Source organism: Platichthys flesus, chromosome 15, assembly GCF_949316205.1.
Source record: "Platichthys flesus chromosome 15, fPlaFle2.1, whole genome shotgun sequence".
Classification (NCBI taxonomy): domain Eukaryota; kingdom Metazoa; phylum Chordata; class Actinopteri; order Pleuronectiformes; family Pleuronectidae; genus Platichthys; species Platichthys flesus.
Window position 1 is genome coordinate 19,733,910 of NC_084959.1, and position 21,490 is coordinate 19,755,399.

The 21,490-nt window shown below is 42.5% G+C and overlaps 2 protein-coding genes across 3 annotated transcripts; one reads left to right on the top strand and one right to left on the bottom strand.

Annotated features, from left to right (window-relative positions):
- Positions 1–2,064: 2,064 nt before the first annotated feature.
- Positions 2,065–9,660, top strand: LOC133970175 (glucose-6-phosphate exchanger SLC37A4-like). The gene is made up of 10 exons (XM_062407040.1): positions 2,065–2,255; positions 3,159–3,596; positions 4,132–4,364; positions 5,964–6,210; positions 7,151–7,303; positions 7,381–7,466; positions 7,556–7,669; positions 7,747–7,812; positions 7,889–8,027; positions 8,591–9,660. The coding sequence occupies exons 2-10, from the start codon at positions 3,449–3,451 to the stop codon at positions 8,755–8,757; spliced, it is 1,353 nt and encodes a 450-aa protein (XP_062263024.1). The 5' UTR covers positions 2,065–2,255; positions 3,159–3,448; the 3' UTR covers positions 8,758–9,660.
- A 2,793-nt stretch (positions 9,661–12,453) lies between these two features.
- On the bottom strand, positions 12,454–15,475 carry hmgn1b (high mobility group nucleosome binding domain 1b). Of its 2 annotated transcripts, none has more exons than XM_062406398.1 (6): positions 15,289–15,475; positions 14,066–14,086; positions 13,871–13,900; positions 13,742–13,786; positions 13,543–13,650; positions 12,454–13,453 (listed from the first exon to the last, which is right to left on the bottom strand). In XM_062406398.1, exons 1-6 carry the CDS (start codon positions 15,304–15,306, stop codon positions 13,409–13,411), a joined length of 267 nt encoding a protein of 88 aa, XP_062262382.1. In that variant the 5' UTR covers positions 15,307–15,475; the 3' UTR covers positions 12,454–13,408. The 2 variants fall into 2 exon arrangements, with proteins under 2 accessions (XP_062262382.1, XP_062262383.1); XM_062406399.1 differs by having other exon boundaries at positions 13,742–13,783; positions 15,289–15,474.
- Between the last annotated feature and the right edge of the window lie 6,015 nt (positions 15,476–21,490).

Consider the following 21,490-nt stretch of genomic DNA (forward strand, 5'->3'; position numbering starts at 1 on the left):
CCCCTTCGGAGAATGTCCGGAGTTCTGTGCATGTCTGAAAGCAGACGTTCCAGGACACAAGGACTGTTGCATTTTACAATATTAGGTTCTGTTTCCTCTGGATTAGCTTTTGCTGACTGTTTGACATTGGGTCAAATCTCCTGAGAATTTTTTTTTAAGCTCTATCGATTCAGTTGGTTATTACTGCATTTATAGATCCCTCCTCAGGATTTGTATTTATTCAGTCCACAGTCATTTTGGTTTGAGCTTTGGGTTGTCCCCACAGCACCATGACCAATCGAAATTCATTAATCCTGCTTTTTGACTCAAGCCCCAGATGTTATGTTTGAGGATATCTCACTTTGAGACCTTACAAACATGCAGGAGACTGGGTTGGCTCCGAGGGACCTCAGCTTTGAATGTGACATTAAGAGGCATCCTTCCAGCTGGCAGTAATATGAGTAAAGTGACCCTTCCTTCTGAAGATGCCTTGGACAAGCAGCTGAACACAAAACTGTGTCTGGAAGCTGTATCGACGGCTTATGAATGGTGTGTGATAGAAAAAGACAAATTAGCATTAAGCAAGATAAAATAATTTTAAAAAAAATCACATTATTAATATGGTGGCCATTTTCCTCTGACATTTTCCATTTTCCCCTGACATCATCCCCAACACTGACAAAATGTTTTCAGTTAACTGTTTGTTCTGTTTACATTGTGGCAAATCACATCACAGGGCTCTCGCACACACACAGAGACGGTATGGTTGCTTTCAGCATTCCTTAATTAATACAAAACAAAATTCACCAGCACGTTCTGCTGGTGTCTGGCTTGCAGCTCAGTGTATCTCATTTGTCTGCGATCCTTCAAGTATCTCTGTCTTTGTCTCTGTTCATCTGAGCCTCTGTCCAGAATTTCTCTCCTCTGTTCTCCGTTCTGAGTGTGTCTTTCTGTGCTGCCTTTTGAACCAGAGGCTCAATCAGCTGACAGCTCTCACCTACGCTGATGGATCCTCTGTGAAGGTGCTCTCCCAGCTATACCTCCACATAGATCAGTTCACATTCAACAACTTTCTCACAGGGAGAATACAAGCAAGTCTTTTTAGAGGAGCATCTTCTTCAGTATTCTGTGAGGCACACGGTTTACTTTCTGGGTGAAGTGAACTTTGTCAGGAAGATCAAGTTCAAGTTAAAAAACCACAAGAGGGGATGTTGAATGACTTTACCTCCAAACCAGTGAACAGCCTCGGTCATCAGCATGTTGACCTGTCACCATTAATGATCTTTAGGTGACAGTAGCACCATGCTTGCCACTCATTGATGCAGAAGAATAGGATCCTCTTCCTCTCTCTTCCAAAGCTTTCTGGCCTTTTTCTGGTGGATGCACACCTGCAAGACTTCAGAAACCGCCAAGGAGATTAAATTAAGATATTAAAGAGATAAAAGTTTTAAAACAGTAACTCTAGAAGCAGTCAATTTATGATGTATAGGAAGAATCAATAGAAAGGTGGTTCCTTGGTGGACAGATGAGTGTTGCCAAGAAGTGAAAAAGAGGAGTGAAGCTCTCAGAAATTAAGTATAGGAAAAAAGTTAGGAAACTAGTACAAAAAGCAGAGAGGCAAAGTTGGCAATCTTTTTTACAATAAAATAGAAAGATGTTTGGGGGATGAATAGGAGCTTAAGGGGAATCAGAAGGGAATGGCAGTATAGTACTGGAGATGCAGCAGTGTTTTAAGAAGAGAAGGCAGAGATTATAGATCATGTTACATAATCCTGACCAGTAATGGTTACACCTGAATGTCATGCATGTTGTCTTTCCTTGTTGCTGCAACCCAAACTGCCTGCTGTGAAATACGTGTGCTCGGTTACATTAAAGTTAACATTCACACTTCTCAGTCAGGGCATTACATGTGTTGATTCAATGGACACAGGGGGGCGACAGTGAGCTGTGTGAGATAATGTTAAGATTTCATATCGTGATCTCTGAACGGCACGTGGGCTCGGGTTAGATCCGGTAGTGAGATGTTGCAAATGTAAAATCGCGGAAGTGTTAAAGGAGTTTGTGAGAGACGAGCGCTAATATTAGACGCACTCGTTCATGGGTGCAGGAAACGAATACTCCGCGGTAACGTGCGTGTGCGTGTGAATGCCACGGTGTCTCAATGTCGTGTCACGGTCACGCGCTTAAAGGGCTGCAGACTCGTGAACGCGCCTCGTCCTCTCGCATGGACGGGAGCAGCAGCGACAGCGGCAGAAACGGGGACGCGAGTGTAAAAGGTAACAGCAGCTTTCATCCTCTGTCCTTCACACCGGGGACACCGCGGCATCAGGCAGCGACGAGCCCCGGGCAGCGTCGCTCTTAGCGTTGCCCCGTTGTCTGAATGCAGGCCCGTGTGGAACGTCCACAGAGCTCGCTCCTCAAACGCTAACAAGTAACCGGGGGAGCAGTTAGTTTGAGGCGGCGTGTTTCAGTGAATCAGTCAGTTTGCTAGGGGTTTAGTGATGGGGCCGCTGTGTTCACCAACAGGCCTGTGGTCAGTGCCTGAGCTGCAGTGCTTATGTCGCCTGTAACGGTTCAGTGTCCAAGCTAAACAGCCCTCTGCAGAATCTCTACTAGGACCAGTTTACTCTCCAGTTGTGCTCCCTTAAAGAAGTGGCCACACTTGAACAGTGGTTCTGCTGAGCTGAACTATTTTGAGGGCTGCTGACTGGACACCTCCAGACCTCAGGCCCAGTTCCGCTCCTGCAGAAGCTTCGGGTTTTTATATGACCAGTGGAGTTAGAGAAGAAGCTGGGGTCACAGTGCAGGATGTCTGAGGACTGGGTCAGCTGGTCAACACAACATAACAGCCACCAACACTGACTATATCCCTCTATAAAGTTGTTGTTGTTGTTGTACCAACATGCATGCACAATTCATTGTCACGTTGACTGTTAGTATATATATTTGCACCAAATAAAGGTCACTTACTTAGAGTATATATATATATATATATATATATATATACTCTAAGTAAGTGACCTTTTGGTGCTTCAGGAGCCTATCAGATTTCAGCTGGGGCCCCCTAGAGGTTATTTGTATCTGACCCTTTGACCTTACAAAAGTGAAAGCATATCTTGAATGACAATTTGCTTCTGTCTTAAGTCTCATTTATTTTTCTATTTTTTCTTTATTTCCAGGCTGGTGTAACTTCATTTGTCCTCGCCCCTGCACGCAGCAGCCTCACAGATAGACAGAGCAACCAGTCTGCAAGACGAGTGCTCCTAGGACTGTCTCCTCATGGAATATATTTAATCAGTGCCACCCAGCCAATGCCACGCCTTGTTTCATATCTCCATTGTCCCAGTGCAAACACCTATTTGATAAGGTCGTCCTGGGAACAGGCTTGAGAACAGCGCTGCTCCACTCAGACGCTGCTGAAGAGAAGTCTGGGTTTTCTTTGTTAGTTTTTGTTGGATCGCGTGCCGTCATGGGGGCCACGGGCTACGGCTACTACCGTGTAGTCATCTTCTCGTGCATGTTCATGGGCTACTCGCTGTACTTCTTCAACAGGAAGACCTTCTCCTTCGTCATGCCCTCTGTGATGGAGGAGATTGAACTGGACAAAGATGACTTAGGTAAGGAGGTAGAGCATTAACTGAGCTTTCTGGCTCTTTATAGGCCCATAGTGACACTATTGTGTGACCAAATCACTTTTCAGTGCCAGCCAGATACACACACTGCAAAAGAATTACTATGAGTGGCAAATTGAAAACTACTGGACACAGAGGTGACACTGCGTCCAGTCATAAACTCTATTATTCATGGAGGTGCTACATTTTTCAGCTAGACCCTCCACCTTCTGACTGCACATAAAATGTATTAATGTCTTATTCAGCACCTTGCTATTGCAAGTGTTGTCATTACTTCATTTGACTTCAATGAAGAGTTATAACACTGTAAGGGAAATAAAAGAACAGTCAGGGGTATTAGATGGAATCCACTCATGAGTAGCAGCCATGCACCTCTGAGGCTGAGCACAGGGACGTTTGTTGTCAATGTCATCATATCTAATATTGGAGCAAGCAACTGCATCTAATACTACTGAAGATTATGTTTTTATATAGTATAGACTCTTTTTGCACAAAAGTAACCCTCATGGTGTGTCTGCAGGTCTGATCACCAGCAGCCAGACATTGGCCTACGCCATCAGTAAGTTTATCAGCGGCGTGCTGTCTGATCAGATCAGCGCCCGCTGGCTGTTCTCCATCGGCCTCTTCCTGGTGGGGGGCATCAACATCGCCTTCTCCTGGTCCTCAACCGTATCCATGTTCTCACTACTCTGGTTCATCAATGGCCTGGGACAGGGCTGTGGCTGGCCCCCCTGTGGGAAAGTGCTGCGCAAGGTAATACCATCCTGCCTGTCACCCGATGTAAATCAGCTTTAACTGTAACTATTTGCAGGGCTCGTTATGAACCTGCCTGTTTGCTTGGGTTTTTGATAATGCTGGTTGCAGCTTTCTTACTGAAACTGTAAAAGTGACATGGGAGGGAGATTTTCTCTCTACAGTTGGGTTTCTCTATCATCTTTAAGGTGTCCACCTTACTATGTAATGTGCAGTGAGGTAATATATGTTATGATGTGGCCCTATGCAAATAAAACGAATCAAATTGAACCTGCATTGAGCTGCAGCAAGTGAAGACCTGCTGGACTCAGGCCACAGAGCCCTGAAGCACAAAGTTCAGAGGTTTATAGAAAGTTTGGTAAAGCTTGACTCAGTACGTAGAACCCAGTTGCTGTCGAACCCACTTATTTTGATGAGTCTCAGCCAGTTTGTCAAATGTTTGTTAATATTGAACATATCACCCCAAATCTGACATTGCACTTCTTCGGGCCCTTAACAACACAAATGCCAAGTGTGAAGCTGATGGGAGGACTTGGTCTCGAGGTCAGATTTCCACATTCAGACAGATTTATGCAAGTCCCAGTGTTGACGTGCAGGCTGTAAACCCAGAGTGGAGGCCTCCTGCTGCCAGATATAGTGTTTTTTTGCATCCTGTAGTCCGAGAGAGAAAGTGGACCTGTCCGCTAGAAGGTCCTGGTGGAAATAGTTTGCCAGGTCAGGCAGCAGAATATGTTAGCTGTGAGAGACCCTGATTGTTTAGAGTAACATCAGCAGTTAATGTAGTGGAAAATGTACAGATTTGGGGATTTCTTTTAATGTTTTCAACTTGAAACATTTTGCCTTTGATTTCATATTGCAGTGGGATTAATGCATTACAGACAGGACTGTAAAAGTACATTGTTGTTTAAGCGAAGCCTGTTGTATTCTGCCATCCAGCGCCTTGTGTCTTACAAGAAGCTGCCTTCAAAGCAGCAGTGTTCAAAAGGTGGGGAATAAATAGGCTTTGGCATGTGCTCAGTGTGTGGTGGGGGATCAGATTACAGGAGAATGTATTTTTAGAAGATCATCCGTAGATCGTTCCAAAAGAAGAAAAAAAAACTTTAACCAAAGGTGTTTTCCCTCTTCAGGGAGAGGAAACATTTAATCTGTGAGCTTTAAGCAGGGAGCTGCAGCTCCTGTTCCCCAGCTGAGTTAACAGCTACACACTGTGGATCTAACTGTGCTCTCAGCCTGACTGGCTGCTTTAAGTGTTTGCCCAGTGGATTGTCAAGTTGTTGCACTGTAGCTCTATTGCGTGTGCTGACTGGGTGAGGAATGTTTATGGTCGTCCTCAGCTGTTAGCATCATGACAGGGTGGGACAGATCTTCTTAATGTTATGGTGTTGCTACTATTTTTTCCCTGAAATCTAAATTGTTAATAAATTGTGTGAACCAGAAAAGTGGAGCAGGAAATTAACCAATAATATGCACAACACATGATAGTGGTAAACATGCATATGAGGGGGAAATAATTCAACTTTCTTTGACTCAGCCTGTAGTGTATGATTTTGGAAATGTTGACTATTCTGTGCTCTCTCCTGTGCGTCTTCCTCCCATCAGTGGTTTGAACCCTCCCAGTTTGGAACATGGTGGTCGGTGCTGTCCTGCAGTATGAACCTGGCTGGGAGTCTGGGTCCAATCCTGGCCACGGTGCTCCTGCAGTACTATGACTGGAGGACGATCCTGACCATGTCAGGCATTTTCTGTGCCTCCTTCTCCTTTGTTTGTCTGGTATTTGTAAAGAATGAGCCAAAGGACGTGGGCCTTCCCAGCATCCAGCCCGCGGCCAAGAAGGGGGCGAAGGGAGGTAAGCAATGAAAAGTGGTGCCGGCTAAAAATTACTGCGAGTAGCTTCTTCCTGTGTAGCTGAAGATTGTTACCTCAATCCACCATGAATACTGATAATATGTGAATATGGGCTATACAAATACAATTTGATTGATTGATCAATTGATTGACGTAGCTCGACTCACACAAAAAGAACACGTACAGTAAAGATGATCAATACTGCAGCGTCACAGCTACAGTCAGATAATGGAGAGAAAGCATATATGAGCTGAGAGGTGTAGTTCACTCAATGATGCAGTTTCAAACATCTCGTCTCTGTCTGGTGAGTTTAAAGGGAAATAAAGCAGTTTAATAAAACCTTAAATCATTAGTTGAGTACCCAATTTGTTGATTAACAGAACATTTAGAGTTTCTGGTTTCATCTTGTGAGTATTTGCTGAGAATACACATCTGACTTTTTTTTTACTTTCTAAATTTTTTGGGGGGGAAATTAGACTGCAAGCACGATTAGTGGGTCAGATGCAGCAGCTTGTAGGATTATAATGTTATCCCACTAGTGTGAGATACTTCTCATCTTATTGGAGATCCTGCTGGAGCTCAGGCTCAGTTGGTATTTGTGCTATGAAGAAGATTTTGTGCATCAGCTGCAAAAGCCAATATTATAATCCGTCAGTCAGAAAGAATATAGAAGAACTGCAGACTAGAAAAAACCTTTTAGATCTTAAAATGTATATATTTTCTGATGTAGCCTTTAATGAATGAGCTGATGTACTACAACCAGTCTGATTCCTATATAACCAAATGCCTACAGAACACACTTCATAGATATGGTACATATGCTGACTTGGGTGGGACTTGCCTACTCATGTGACGGCAGTACAGTCTGCTGAATGTATATCGAACAGGGATCTCTTTTCAACATGTGGATGTACCACTTGTGTCGGTACTTTCTTCAACAGGCAACAGCGAAAGCACGCTGAGGGAATTCCTCCTCTCCCCCTTCCTGTGGGTGCTGTCTCTGGGCTACTTGGTGGTGTTTGGGGTGAAGACAGCTGCCACCGACTGGGGACAGCTATTCCTCATGCAGGAGAAAGGCCAAACCGCTCTTATGGGTACATGGTTCGCTCACATTGGTTTTCATTTATTCTGACCAGTTAAGGGTATTGACCTTGTCCGTGCTGCTTTACAGGCAGCACCTACATGAGTGCCTTGGAGGTGGGAGGATTTGTGGGCAGTCTCGCATCAGGCCTCATCTCAGACAGAGCAGTGGCTCGGGTGAGTCACGGTTACGGATCGAATCACAGATTTAATCGATCAATTTGTTATCATCGCTATAAATGTCCTGGTGTTTGATTTTTCTCCAGAAAGGCTTGGGCACCCATGGAAACCCCCGACATGGCCTGCTCATTGTCATGATGGCTGGTATGTACGTGTCCATGTTCCTCTTCAGAGTCACCATCACAACTGAAATCCCAGAGGTAATTCACCCTCCTTTTCTCGAAAATCATTGTGTACAATATATTCGTGACTACAAGAGTTTCTTTTCTTTGCTCAGGAGGCTCCTCTTTGGGTTCAAGTCATTCATCCCCTGTCCGTCCTCATCGGGGTGACAGAAAAAGAGGTATGATAAATAATTCTTTAATTCATGGAGTGAATGCAGAAAACAGCACAGTTTATTTATTTTTTGTCATTCACAGATCTGGATCCTCTTCCTTGGTGCTATGTTTGGATTTTCTTCTTACGGACCAATTGCCTTGTTTGGGGTGATAGCCAGTGAAAGTGCTCCTTCAAACTTCTGTGGAACCTCTCATGCTGTCGTGGCCCTGATGGCGAATGGTAAGCTGCCGGTTCATGTTACCCACAGTATTATTTAACGGTGCCCTGTGTAGTTTGTGCTGAGCAAACGTAAAAACAAATTTCTAACTAAAACATGCTGTGTCCTTTAGGACTAACAAACAACAGGGGGCCACTTCTAAAACACAAGTGGAGTACCCGTCTAGACATGCCTGTTTGGAATGGCCTGTGGTGACGCTGGTTGCGCCTTTCTTTCTGAAACTGTAAAAGCCATGATTGGGCTGCGGCACTTAAAAAAAGGGTGCAAGACTCAGTCCACAGAACTGAAGCCACCACTGCTGCACAAAGAGCTGATCACCCGTTTACTTAAAGTTCTGTGAAGCTCGAATCAGAGCGCATTGACACTTGGGCCATTAACAATCCACATAACAAGTGTGAAGCTGGTGTGAAGAAGGGTTATTGAGATTCTCATTCCACATACAGACAGGCCGAGATTTCTGGTAGTAGTAGATTGCCCCATAGCTCCATTGCTGGGCCAGAGTCCTCAGAGTATCTTAAATTTGATGTTCCAGCATTGCATATAATACATTTTCCTTGTGTTGCAGTGGGCGCTTTTATGGCGGGGCTTCCCTTCAGCACTATTGCCAAGCAGCACAGCTGGGACATGGCCTTCTGGGTAGCCGAGGTGACAATGGGAATCGCAACCATCGCTTTCTTCCTTGTACGTAACATGCGCACCAAAATGGGAAGGATCACGGAGAAAATGGACTAAAGTACCTGCCTTAAATGAGCCACCCCTGCTTTGGAGTGAATATAGACAGACTGAGATTATGCACTGTTGGGTGCTCCGTATACAGAATACTGCACATTACTACATCTATCTGACCAATAAATGTACATACTCAGGGTGGGCGGAGGTTGTCAACTCCCTTCTAATTCACAATCAGGCGCTTTTCTTCACACACAACTACAGTAGATCATTATTGTGAATCACATGCTTACATTTTAGTGCTTCCACATGATCTAGAAGCCATTTTCATGAACTGTGGAGATATTTCAAAGTTGCTTTATGACATCTGTGTGCTAAAGAGAACAAGATCAAGTCTTTAACTGTTTGGGTGGATTCAGTGGAGATGAAGTGAATGTGTGCCCCTCACTGCATACCCTGCCTTCAGTGGAGGTATTTAACTTATTGAATGTTTACCGATGGTTCTGTATATTATAGACTTCTATTTGCACAAATGTAGCATGTATCATGGTCATCGATCATTTTACTAATATCTCAAGTATTTGTTAAATGTAATAGGTTCATTGTGTCACTGAAATTGGGTAACTAGAGATCATGGGACTTTTATATTTATTCTACAGAAAAAAACTGCAATATTCTGAGGCCATGTCAGCATTCTGATGTGATGCGTTTTTAAGAGTCTCCCTATAATAGACATGAAACCTTTGCTACAGGTGTTTAGTCCCTGCCATTGTATTTGTTTACTGCAGTTACAATTTATAAACTGACAACTATCTCAAGTCTTGAATCTGAGTCAACTGGGTCATCTGCAATAACAAATGTGGTCAAAAAACAGCCACTCTGACAATTTACATCTTACGGAATTTGTACAATGTACTTGAAATTCCAAAAGAAGTCTTATAATAAATTTGAAATTGAATTAAACAATATATTGTCAGTTGTTCATCTTGCGACTACTGTGAGGTTACTTCCTTCTTTGTGTCCCTATCCGTCCACCTTCTGCAAGGAAATGCCGTTGAACACACTAAGATGGAGTCTGTATAGTTGTATTAAAAATAATGTAAGTATTAGACATTTCTGAAAAAAATTATATGATGGGTTTAAGTTTGCATGTCATTTGTAGAACATGGAAAACTTAATAAGGCTTGGCAGTTGTTCTTAGTTTGTTTCCTTGGTTGCTAAAGCACTTTTGTCCACTATTACATTACATTTATTTAACACATGACAGATTAAACATGAAGTTCCAAAATACTCAATCGGTCAATGAACACAAAATGCAGATGTGAACCCCATTGAGTATTATTGTGATTTGTCTGTGCCATTTGTTACATCATTATACTATCTGTCAAACAAAGCAAACAAGCACATCACAATATGAATCCTATTATTTTGTCTGGATATGATTTAGATGTAAACTCTCTGCGCCTGCACTTTTTACACCTCTTTGAGATGATCTGTTGAAACACAGTTAAAAAATAGATATTTTGGACGTTAAATATGGTACAGCACTCTGCATTATTCATATTTTTGTACTGGCCTTTGGTTTCATTCACCATGCTGTCAAGACAAACTCAAGTGATGCCTCTTAAAATATTAAGAAATGTCAATAACAGATGTTAGTCTGAGGCTTAAAAAGCGGTGACATCCTCTAATGTTAACCCTCGACTAGAGTGAGGAGAAACTTCTCCAAAAACGTTTATCAGGGAAAGAAATTACGTAGAAATTAAGTAAGGGATCCTTCTCAGCTCAATAGATGCCACGTGAAGCAGAGCACATCAACATAGTAAATATACTTACAACATTCATGAGAAAAAGGTTGACTTGTTGGTAAATTAGTTAACTTTGAACATCTTGAAGTTGAAGGGCAACTGTCAGTTGTTCAACTGAATTGTAGACTGAGATTTTAAAGTGTGGTCATTGGACATTTGGTCTTATGAGTATCTCGACGTGGACTTTGGACTCAAGTGGCGGGGCTTGATGCTCCATGAAGAGTTACCCTCAATGAACGGTCACCTAAAGATCATCAAAGGTAACAGGAGGAGTGTCAACGTGCTGGTGACCAATGCTGTTAACTAGTTTAGAGATGAAGTCATTCAACATCCTCTCCAGAGGTTGTTTTTTTTTTCAACAAAAACCTAAGTCTACCTGACAAAGTTCACTTCACTCAGGAAGGAAACCGTCTGTTCCTGTCAGTGATTCCCAGAGTCCTGAAGAAGATGCTCCTCTAAAAAGACACTTGACTTCTCCCTGTGAGAAGGTTGTCGAATGTAAATTGATGTAAATACAACAAACTTCCTGATCAGTCCAGAAGCAGAGAAATGGTAACACTTTGTCAGGGTCCTTATGTTTATATGTCTTGTAACCTGGTTCACAGGTTGTTGATGACAGCGTATGTACTTCACGCAGTACTTTTTCAATAACACACCACTCTTGACAAAGGCGTCAGGGGCAATTTGGGGTTCATTACCTTGCCCAAGGACACTTCAGAATGTAGGTTAAATTAACATAGACTAACACAATTACAATATTGATGAGAAAAGACAGTGTCTTCCATAAAATGAGAGGTTTATCAATGTTTGAAGTATTTACACAAAAGAAATGCAGTGACAATTGGAATGATAGCGGTTTGGGTTATAATGGAAGTATATGTGAGAAGAGTTGTTGTATATCGGAAAACAATGTCTAAGATAGTACAGATCAGCTTGGTAGAGAGGTGGAGCCGAACCTGCGTTTGATTCTATCTCAGGGAATTGTATAGAACAAGGTCTTGTATTATTATAATTAATATTATGTGAATAGTCAAAGCCGTAGCTGTATATTAATGTAGTGGTATAAAGATTGAGCTGGAATAAAGTAAGATAAAGCATTAATGGGAATGAAAAGCATCATTAAATGACTCTTGGGTACAGTGGGCTGCTTGAATTGACTGTACGATTAATAGGTAACCATGGGGATTTACACAGTGACTAATTGCGACATGTCTACACAGGGATGGGTTTGTGCTGTGTACTCCGGAAAAGATTTGACCAAAGCTGCTCAGGTGAATATCCCGTCTCTTCGCTTGTCCTCTTGTCCAATCACAGCGCGTATAGGTAGGAAGGGGCGCTGCGAGTGCGGAAGAGAACGTGCTGCCGACCGGAAGTGCATCAAGGACGTACGACGTCATCACTTTGTTTACTAACAAGAAGCAACATGCAATTCAGTGAGACGGGATGAGAATGTGTCCCGATGGAAAAAGACAGCACAAAAATAACATCTGTTAAACCTGCGGATTTGTGTGAAGCTGTCCATGGTGCTGAAGAGAGCCTCCTCTGTGTTATTGGACTTACAGACATTCTGATCACATCCTCTTTAGAGTTAACTTCACAGATCTAAAAGTAGGCTATTTAACAGAGGATTTACTGTTTTTTTGTCCATAAATTACTTTCTATTTGGGTTATTAACATGTTAAATTAAATCTTGCCTCTCTTTAAATAGTGTGGAAAAGCATATTAAGTTAGGGTCATATATTTATAGTTGTAGCACTGTATATTTGATGCATACGTCCTGTTGCACTACTTTACTGTGAGCTTTCATTGTGTATTAATGTATCTGACTTGCTTTCATAGCTTCGTCAGCTAAATTAATTATCCATTTTAATTTAAAATGGAGCCCTAATTTTCTGCTTCACTTTTAAGTTTGCAGTCTTGTATTAGAAACCCGATTCAGAGTGAAACAGCGTAACAACTACCAACCGAGTTTTATTGGTTTGTTGATAACAATCATTACACAGGTACATCTATAAACAGATAAAAAGAAACTGCACACTTGTACTTGATACAGATACCTAAAACCCACATGAATATTGCTACTGCTGGTATGCATTTGACATCTCAAATAAATGTACAGTTTGACTGTTGGCCTAAAAATCCAGTCTCAAACAGTGTTTTTTATGGTTAAACATCTCATTAGCTTGGCTAAGAAACAAATTCCATTTTACCATCCTTACAATGTACCATTACACACTGCATATAGAAAGATCCAAAACCCTTTTCACAGCAGCTATACAAATTTATTGCAATGCTATCACAGGACAGAGACACAACCAATACACGCGATGCAGTTCTGATAAGGAGAGCTCCGGTACTAGGAATTTTAGGTTTATTGATCAGGTTCGTTAAGAAAAACTGCATGATTACAAGGGTTAACATATAGAAACAAAGCTTACAAACATTCTAAAACACTGTTCTTCATTATAAACAATAAAACAAGTTGCCCTGTGACTTTGTCCGTCCCCACCCCAGCACAGATTACATACGCTGTCCCTTATAAAGCATATGGAATGTAATCCACGCAGGCAAGCTCTTCTGGTTGTTGCCCCTGCTCCTAGTAAACGCCGTGCTTGCGTGTTGACATGGTAACATGTCCCGCACCCTCCCTTCCTTCACATTTAAAACTGAAATGAAATCCACTGACAGCAACAACAATGACCGCAATATTCATGGCGATGCAAAATTGTGGGATGTGATGAAATTCCCGTCTCCAAATTGACTTTTTTTCCATTAAAAAAAAGTGTTCTCTACAATCAAACTACTAAAAAACCTGTATTTAGAAAATAGTTGATAAAAATATTCCCCTGAATTGTACAAGAAAAGAGGTACAGGGAGCACTGGTAAAAGACGTGATTTGAGAAATGTTATTCTGCCTCTTTTTTTTCTTCAGCTGCGTCTGAAGCTGGTGCCTGTAAGACAAAAAGTTAACAGTGTCAAATTTACATCACAATAGATATTAACTTTATGATGCCATTATATTTGACAATATAGCACTTGCCTCTTCCTCAGCTTTGGCTTCGCCATTCTCAGCGGGGGCTTCGGGTGCCTTCTCCTCAGGCTTGGCCTTCTCCACTTCCTTGGTTTTCTTAGGCTTAGCAGGTGCCTTCTGCAAACATTTTTTTTAAACGTTTATTAGAATGAGCAATCTAGAATGTTAGAAATGAGTCCATTCAAAAGTAATCACAGCAAGGTCCCACCTTTGGCTTCGCTTTGGGCTCTGCCTTCGCAGATGAAGGTGCCTGCTGAAAAGAATAACATGTAAGTATTACAACACTCAGAAAACACGCTTATTTTTTATAGAGAAAGTCTCTTTTATATGTACTTACATCACTCAACCTGAGCGATCTCCTTTTGGGCTGCAGAAGGAGACAACAGATATCAGAGATTAATTATAACATTCTGCATCTGCCAACAGCTGACTAATAGGGCGTTGCTGACCCCTGGTGGCTGGACAGACATTATGTTGACAGTGAATAAAATATACATCAATAATAATATGTGTTATTGTGTGTATTGCTTACCAGTGAATCACCTGCAGCTGCCTGTTTGGAGAAAAAAAAGAGAAAAATTAGGTTGGGGATTTAATTGGTTGGGGGTGGGTGGGGCATTGGCTTCAAGGGATCGTTATGTAATTCAAAGGTGGGCGTTCCCTCCTGAAAATAAGCCTATGGCGGCACATTCAGATTCAGACATGTATGTTGTTAAATCTCATGCAATGGAGCTTATCTGCATAAAAACGAAAAAGAGCCCATGATCCCTGTACATCAACGTCCACAGCACCTGGACATTTTAGTCCAACTCCAGTCTGATTTACCAGTTTACTGTAGTTTGAACGGCAGCGTGTGGCTTGTGCTCCCCCTGCTCCTGTAAATCCCTACAGTAACAATCCGCTGGAGAAGAGGAGGAGGAGGAGGCGGACTCCGCCTCCTCACGACACATCCATTCATTTGTATTAAATGGGGAGAAAACGGAGATGTGCAGCGAGCGTTCCCGCCATTAGTTTGAACACCAGTGTCGGTAGCAGAATCTACCAGAGCCCCCAGCAACAGGAGCTGAGCTGACGGAGGCCATTGCATAACCCGAGAATACACATTGAGAGACAGGGGGCAGCTGACACGACGAAGACGGCACAGGCGACGGAAGCCGCGTAGTAACAAACAAAGCACATATGCACGATAGGTCAGCGAAACACCGTCGTGTTAAATGTGGCTTAGCTGCACACGAAATACAGGACTTGCCGCGCACACGAAAAACCAACGTTACTCCAACTTTAACCGAATAAACCCGCCGCTACTTCGTTGCCCTCGATTTTAGCTGCGAGAAACTTCAGCGTCCAGCGTGACGGCTCCCCCGTTGGAGGCGATCGATACGCCGCCAACTTTCTCATGGGAGAAGCGACCCCTCCGCCTCGAGGAGCGACCCCCGCTTTGTCCCGCACGGTGCGAGTGGACGTGTACACAAACACGCATGCAGCCGTGCACCTCGTCGAGGGGAAAATCCCAAACACGGGGAAAATGTCAATCTCTGCACCCGAGATAAGACCGGGAATGAGTTTGCAGAGGAAATCAAACAGGATTCGCGCTAAACTGAGCCGCGCCGCGCTCCACTGTTGATAAACACCAGCTACACAAAACCGACCTATGTATCCACATCTCCACAACTGGGGTCGCAACAAGAGCAATGCTGCACTTGTGTGGCTTAAACGCTGTATCGCTGAATGCATGAAAGATATCGGTGTACTCACTTTCGTCCTTTTAGGCATGGTTGGTTAGTGTGAGGTGTGTTTAACAGCTTACAGACTGGAACACACAGCGCTATATTCTGGATAAAGCTGTGCAAGTACAATCTAACCCAGCGCTGAGACTTAATGTTCCATTGGAAGAGAAACTAGCTCAAACCGGATTGGATTCTCCCTCCCCATTCAAACCGTTATCCTTCCTCGGTGACTGACGGCGCTATGCCCCGCCTCGGCCGCGCGCTGATTGGAGGAGGCGGTGGTCAGCGAGACAATTTCAAATCCAGCCCCCCTGTCCGTGTGGCCGCGTCATACGTCACTCAACAGACGTGGCGAGCCATTTGTCTGTTCGGCCATCTGCTGCAACGAGGCGAGCGTGTCATGGAGTCATCCCGCTCATCTCGCTCGTTAATGCTTTTATTTCCCTTTTATAACGTGTAGCACCGTGACTGTAACAAGCGCTGCTTGGGCTGTGCGATAGAAACAAAGCCGCAGTGCGTCCTCAGCGCGGCAGAGAAAGGGAAATATGGCGTGTGTGTGTCCGGGAAGGATTGAGAGAGAGGGGTGGGTTCTTCTGCCCAGCTCTATTGTAGTTCAGCTTTGGAAAATGGCGACAGGATACTTGTGGTTGCAGCGCTTAGCTTGTGTCTGTGTCTTTCTTGTGCAACCTCTGCTCCGGTGTTGTCACCGTCCGCTTTGCGCCATTTGTGAGTGTGCAGCGCGAGGCACGGCTGCAATGGAGGGAGCTGCTGCAGCTTCGGGCTCAAAGACATTTCAATCATTTCCCCTGACACAGCCAGTGATCGACTTATCGCTCCTCTGTCGTTAGTCATGAGTTAAACTGAGCATATCCTGTTAGTGTCAGAAAACGACCACATGATATATCCTGCACGTGGATGAAAACATAGCATATGCATAATATAAACATACGTGGAACTGATACAAACCTATAGAGGAAACTGAGTTGAATGACTGCAACACAATCTTATGGCAACATACTGTTAATTTGGCAAGAAGACGAGAATGAAAGTTGTGAGCACGTTTTTTATTGGGATGAAACCAGATCAGTGAGCCAAGTCAACTCCGTCTCCGACTGTGTATGAAATGTAAATGCAACAAAACAACATGAAGAAAAACCCTTTAAATCTGAATGCTTTTAACCACGTGTCATTATTTTACATTTTAATTTTTGTTAAATTGGGATTTTATAATATAAAGGATCAGTGGTGTTTTTAGGCAATAGACATTTTACTAATCCAGATCCCCCCCCCCCATTTTAGAAAATATTCATGTAAAGAAACTGACCAGTAACAGTTCATATGACTTTCATTAACCACAGACTGGTCGATATTGTCATATCAAGTATTTTATGTAATTCATTTTAAAATAGTTGAGCTTTTAATGCAGCGTATCCCTCTATATTGAGGGTTTAGGTCTGTTTCTTTAGAAGGCATGTGTGAGCCGCTCTGCTGCTGCTAGAACTTGCATCTCCTTTATCTGGTGTGAACAGCATTACAAAAACAGACCTGACTTCACAGTGCAGTGGTATTTCCTGCAGGGTTGCATTCAACAGCCGTCTGCGAACACACCAAATTTGATTATATCTTGGGAACTCTCCAAACCAATGTCGGACCTGTCTGTTACACATGGCTGCTAACAAATGTTGGAAGACATAGAGATCTGATCTTTCGACTTCTGAGGCTGTTCATGTTAGCCAAGGTTTAAAAAGTACTGGGGTGGTTTCTTAGAAGATTGAGGTGGACATTGTATACTCTGCTGATTCATCTTTTCAAATAAATTGCAGCATATTTGTTGTTGTTGGAAACACACTATCATTTGATAAGGCTTGCCAATGTGAAAGTGGTAGTGAGTCCAAGTTACAGTGACAGATCATAGAAGTGCTCATACATTTGTGCTGTAATATTCATTCTCATGGCCATCTGAATTTCTAATTCCCTTTTCTGTGTGGACACAGCAGCAACATTACACACTATTTCAGGAGTATACCAAGAATCGCAGATGAAAATGAAGGTAAAACTGTAGGGCCCAGACCACACATTACATTAGCTAATACATACAGAATATAGATACTTATATTTCCTAAAAGTGGGCTGCAAGTTTATGGCGGAGACAATCAGTCCCTCCCCCTGTGTTACACCCTGTAGATTCACTCACTTTGTCCAAATAAAAGCTTTCTGCCTGATGCCTGTGGGCAGAGAGGTGTTAACGATTAGACCAAGTCTATGCTGATGCTTGCTGTATTATTATGGTAATGTCAACAGAACTTTATTTCACCCCACTGCCCCATTCATCAACAAAGGGACAGGGGGGTGCGATGCATAAATTAGATACCTGTATCGCTTATTGCCACTTAAACCAACCATCTCTATCGAAGCGTCAACAGTTTGCAACTGAATCACACTCTGTGGTAAATGTAACCAGTTCTACAAGATTGTTTTCGTTGTATTTGCTCCTCAGCTCAGAAGAGTATTTACATACATAGGTTCTAGTTTAGAGCTGCAGGGGAAATACAGTGCTGGAGTCCCGTCCTTCTCATTTTTCCATGATCTAGAGACATGTCCGAACCTCTATGAAATAACATGACCTTTCCTTCGTAGCACAAATGTGGTCTGTGATGCAGGTTTAGATGCAAGCCCTGGTGTTTTGAATATTGTACGACATGAGGGCGGCTTTCAGATACATATTTGTAATAATCAAGATGGGCCTTCATATTCAATTCACAAGGCAGTATTACTGTATCTTATACTGTATATGAGTATTATGTGAGTATCTTTTATAGTTTTGCAAGTGTTTTGTCAGTGACATGTCCAGCATAACAGATTTAAACATATGTTTAGAATAGTAATTCAACAATAATATGTGTGGTGCTAAAAAGTAACTGAGAAGAGTAAGTGAATACAAGTGAAACGGAAGTAGGACAATAGCTTTAATAAAACAATATGCTCTCATAGGAGTGATCATAGTTAACAAACACATACAACGTAATTTTACTCTTATTACTTACAGGTACATTACAATGTATTGTAAACCATTGGCCCTTTTTTTATACTACTCATGGAAATGTGTTACCTGTTTCATCTAGAAACGCTTAAAACTGATACAATCTTATAAATTAAACTACTCAAAAGCATGTAAAGTAAAGTTATAAGTAAAGTAAGTCTGATTATTTCCTCTACCGCTGGTTATATAGTACTGTACAATGACCCATCGATTTTCTTTTATTAACAGAACTTAATCTGGAGTGTAACACAGTAGAAACAAAGTGATCTGCTTTGTGCTCTTAACAACTCTGGAGATTGTTTATGGCATACTCTCTTTTTCCTTTACGGCTAGAATATTCCTAAATGGAAGCACACTGCTGTGCAGGGAGGTTGCTTAGATAAACATATGATGTACTGCCGCTAGAACATCAAAAACCTGCTGTATTACATTATCATGTGGTGTTCTTCCACCTCTGAACTGAGACGCAACATCCTAGACTGTGGCGTATAGATGTATGTATATGACAGAGGCGGGCTTAAAACGAGGGAATGGCAGGAGGAGGGTAACAGCCATTAAGTAGGTGTCAAATAACAATGCTGTTGTTGTGTTAAGCATGGAGGAGCCCTTCCATCCCAGCTGCTGCCTGTTGCTGCCGTTCCCTCCATTTTTCACTCGTCCTCCCGCATGAGTTGTCACAGTGCAGAGAGAGGACTACTGCTCCACTTATTAGAAAATACTATTTCCTCCCACATGAAGAGGTAGAAATGCAAAGTGACCTAGTGATCACTTAAAATAAAGAATAAAAAGAGCACTGAGCTGTCTCAGGGGTAACTGGAAATGGACACTGGCATAATCCCAAAGGGGAGGGTGTCAGGATGAGGGTAAAGGTGATCTCATCTAAAGCCTCTTTGACGGACAGCTTCTTGTTTCAGTGTCTCCACATACACGCACCCCCCATAAAAAAAAATGGCCACTTGTTGCTGGTTTTACGTCTTGTGGACCAGGAACAGGTGAGGCCGAGCAACTGTGGTGTGCAGAGCCACACTTGTATTTCACCACAGTGTATTTCACAATCAGTTGTCGGAGAGGTCACAGAGATGACTGTGAATGGATCAGCTGCATGTAAGAAAAGCTGAGGCTCTCTCTCTCTCTCTCTATCTCTCTCTCGCTCTCTCTCTCTCTCGCTCTCTCTCTCTCTCTCTCTCTCTCTCTCTCTCTCTCTCTCTCTCTGACTCTCTCTCTCTAACTCACTAAGTGGATTTCTCCCGCGCAGCGGATGGTGGCCTTCCCATATGGAGCAGTATGGGTTAAACCAGATTACCCCAGTTTATATGAGAGGGGCTGTGGCACCACCAGAACGCACAGCATGAATCCATATGGACATCAAGGCCTGATACTATAGTTCAGCAGAGCAACTGTAGGGGCCTGTAGGATGAGACGTCAATGAAAGAAAAAGGAAAGGAAAAACGAGTCAATACCAAAGATGAACTATACAGAGAACGACTTGTTTTCTAACCCAGATAACAACATTTTGAATGACTCTCTGTAAACTCTGTATTATACTACAAGTGTATACTGAGACATTTGGAGAGTCTTATGAATATTTAATGGAGATGCATTAACTATGACATACAGTAGAAACAGAGTCTCAACTGCCTTTCTAAAAGTAACATGTAACACTGTTGTTTTTCAGTGAAAGGAATGTGTTGCCGTCTCATGAGGGGAGTACCCATTACCTGCCTTTACATGGGAGAGAGGGGGCGGAGACTTGCCCCAATGGCTACATGGCCTAATAAGCTCAGTAACAATAAACCTTAGTCGGCTTTAACCATTGATTGGCCGACTGCTGACCCCACGGAAACAAATCCCAAAATGGTGATTAATGCATGCTCTGAAGGCGTGCCCCTTTCTCAGGGAGGTATGGTGGATTCATATCTTATTCACTCAAATAAAGGGGGCAATTAGATGGAACTAATCTGTGGTTGCAAACAATCACATAAAACAATGGGAGGGTTAAGTCAAGCGGCCAACGCGAGGACGAGCACGATGAGTTATGACTGATGATCCCTGACACAGTGTCTGTCCTGGCGGAGGAGGAGGAGGAGGAGGAGGCCTCTGAATCACTTCCATCGCAGGGCCACATGCAGGGCATCAGAGCGCTGACCCTCCCCCCACGTTGATCTACTTCCTGTTTTTCATGGTTGTCTGCTTGCTTCTGCCTATACAATACCAGCTGTGTCTGGAGACATTCCAGCTCCTGCTATACTGCTGCCCTCATAACGCCATGAGTGTGGGCTAGGGCAGCTTGTAAGCAGAACAGTGGAGGGACGGATCACATTGGCAGCTTCTCTGCTGCATCATATGAGACCTGCTAATCAGGAGGCTGTTCCACTGAAGGCCATCTTTGACACGCTTTGGCTGCCGATTAGATCTACCGCCCAAGCTCCAGCACATTGTTGTTGTTTTTGCTAGGTTTTTAACACTGGAGAATTTTATCTGCAAATGAATAAAGCAAAAACACAAAAATGTAATACCATATGTGTAAAATCCTATTAGTATAGCTTACACCGGTCACTGTGTCTGATTATCCACATTTAAAATGGACAACATGTGCTCTTAGGATAGGCATGTCAGTGAATCTAGTAGTTTGGAAAAGTCTGTGCAACAAGTAACCAGTAATTGGAAATTACTTGTATATTACTTACGTGTATCCACTGTCAACTGACATATTGTATATTCAACCCGGCTAGATTTATTTTGCAGATATTCACAAGTTTTTTAAAGATTTTAAACTAATCAGTTTATCTAATATAACAGTGTTATGAACAAAATATATAATGTAGTTACAATTCGCCCTACTTTTACTGAATACTACATGAAAATACAGATTAAATGTTGGTAAACTATTAGTGATGATCCAAAGGTACTCTATATATACATGATATACAGCACAGACAGGGGCCATTCTGCCTTCTGCATATACATTTTGATACCTTATGCCTTAACCTTAATTCAATACTAACATTGGATTATTATAATTTTTGAAATGCTGTTCAAACTCATGTATGTGCAAAGTGTCCATTTTTGTCACTTAGTCTCCATACTTTGTTTTCATTAATATTAGCAATTGTTAACAATGTATTATCCAATGTATTATTATGTAAAAATAACGTTTCTAAATATAAAGGGCCCATTCTAGGGTCAAGAA

Coding starts and splice junctions, on each gene's coding strand:
- LOC133970175 (XM_062407040.1), top strand. CDS start 3,449: ATGGGGGCCACGGGCTACGGCTACTACCGTGTAGTCATCTTCTCGTGC. Junction 7,304..7,380: donor AGGCCAAACCGCTCTTATGG/GTACATGGTTCG, acceptor GCTGCTTTACAG/GCAGCACCTACATGAGTGCC. Junction 7,467..7,555: donor CAGACAGAGCAGTGGCTCGG/GTGAGTCACGGT, acceptor ATTTTTCTCCAG/AAAGGCTTGGGCACCCATGG.
- hmgn1b (XM_062406398.1), bottom strand. Junction 13,901..14,065: donor CAGCTGCAGGTGATTCACTG/GTAAGCAATACA, acceptor CTCCTTCTGCAG/CCCAAAAGGAGATCGCTCAG. Junction 13,787..13,870: donor GATCGCTCAGGTTGAGTGAT/GTAAGTACATAT, acceptor TATTCTTTTCAG/CAGGCACCTTCATCTGCGAA.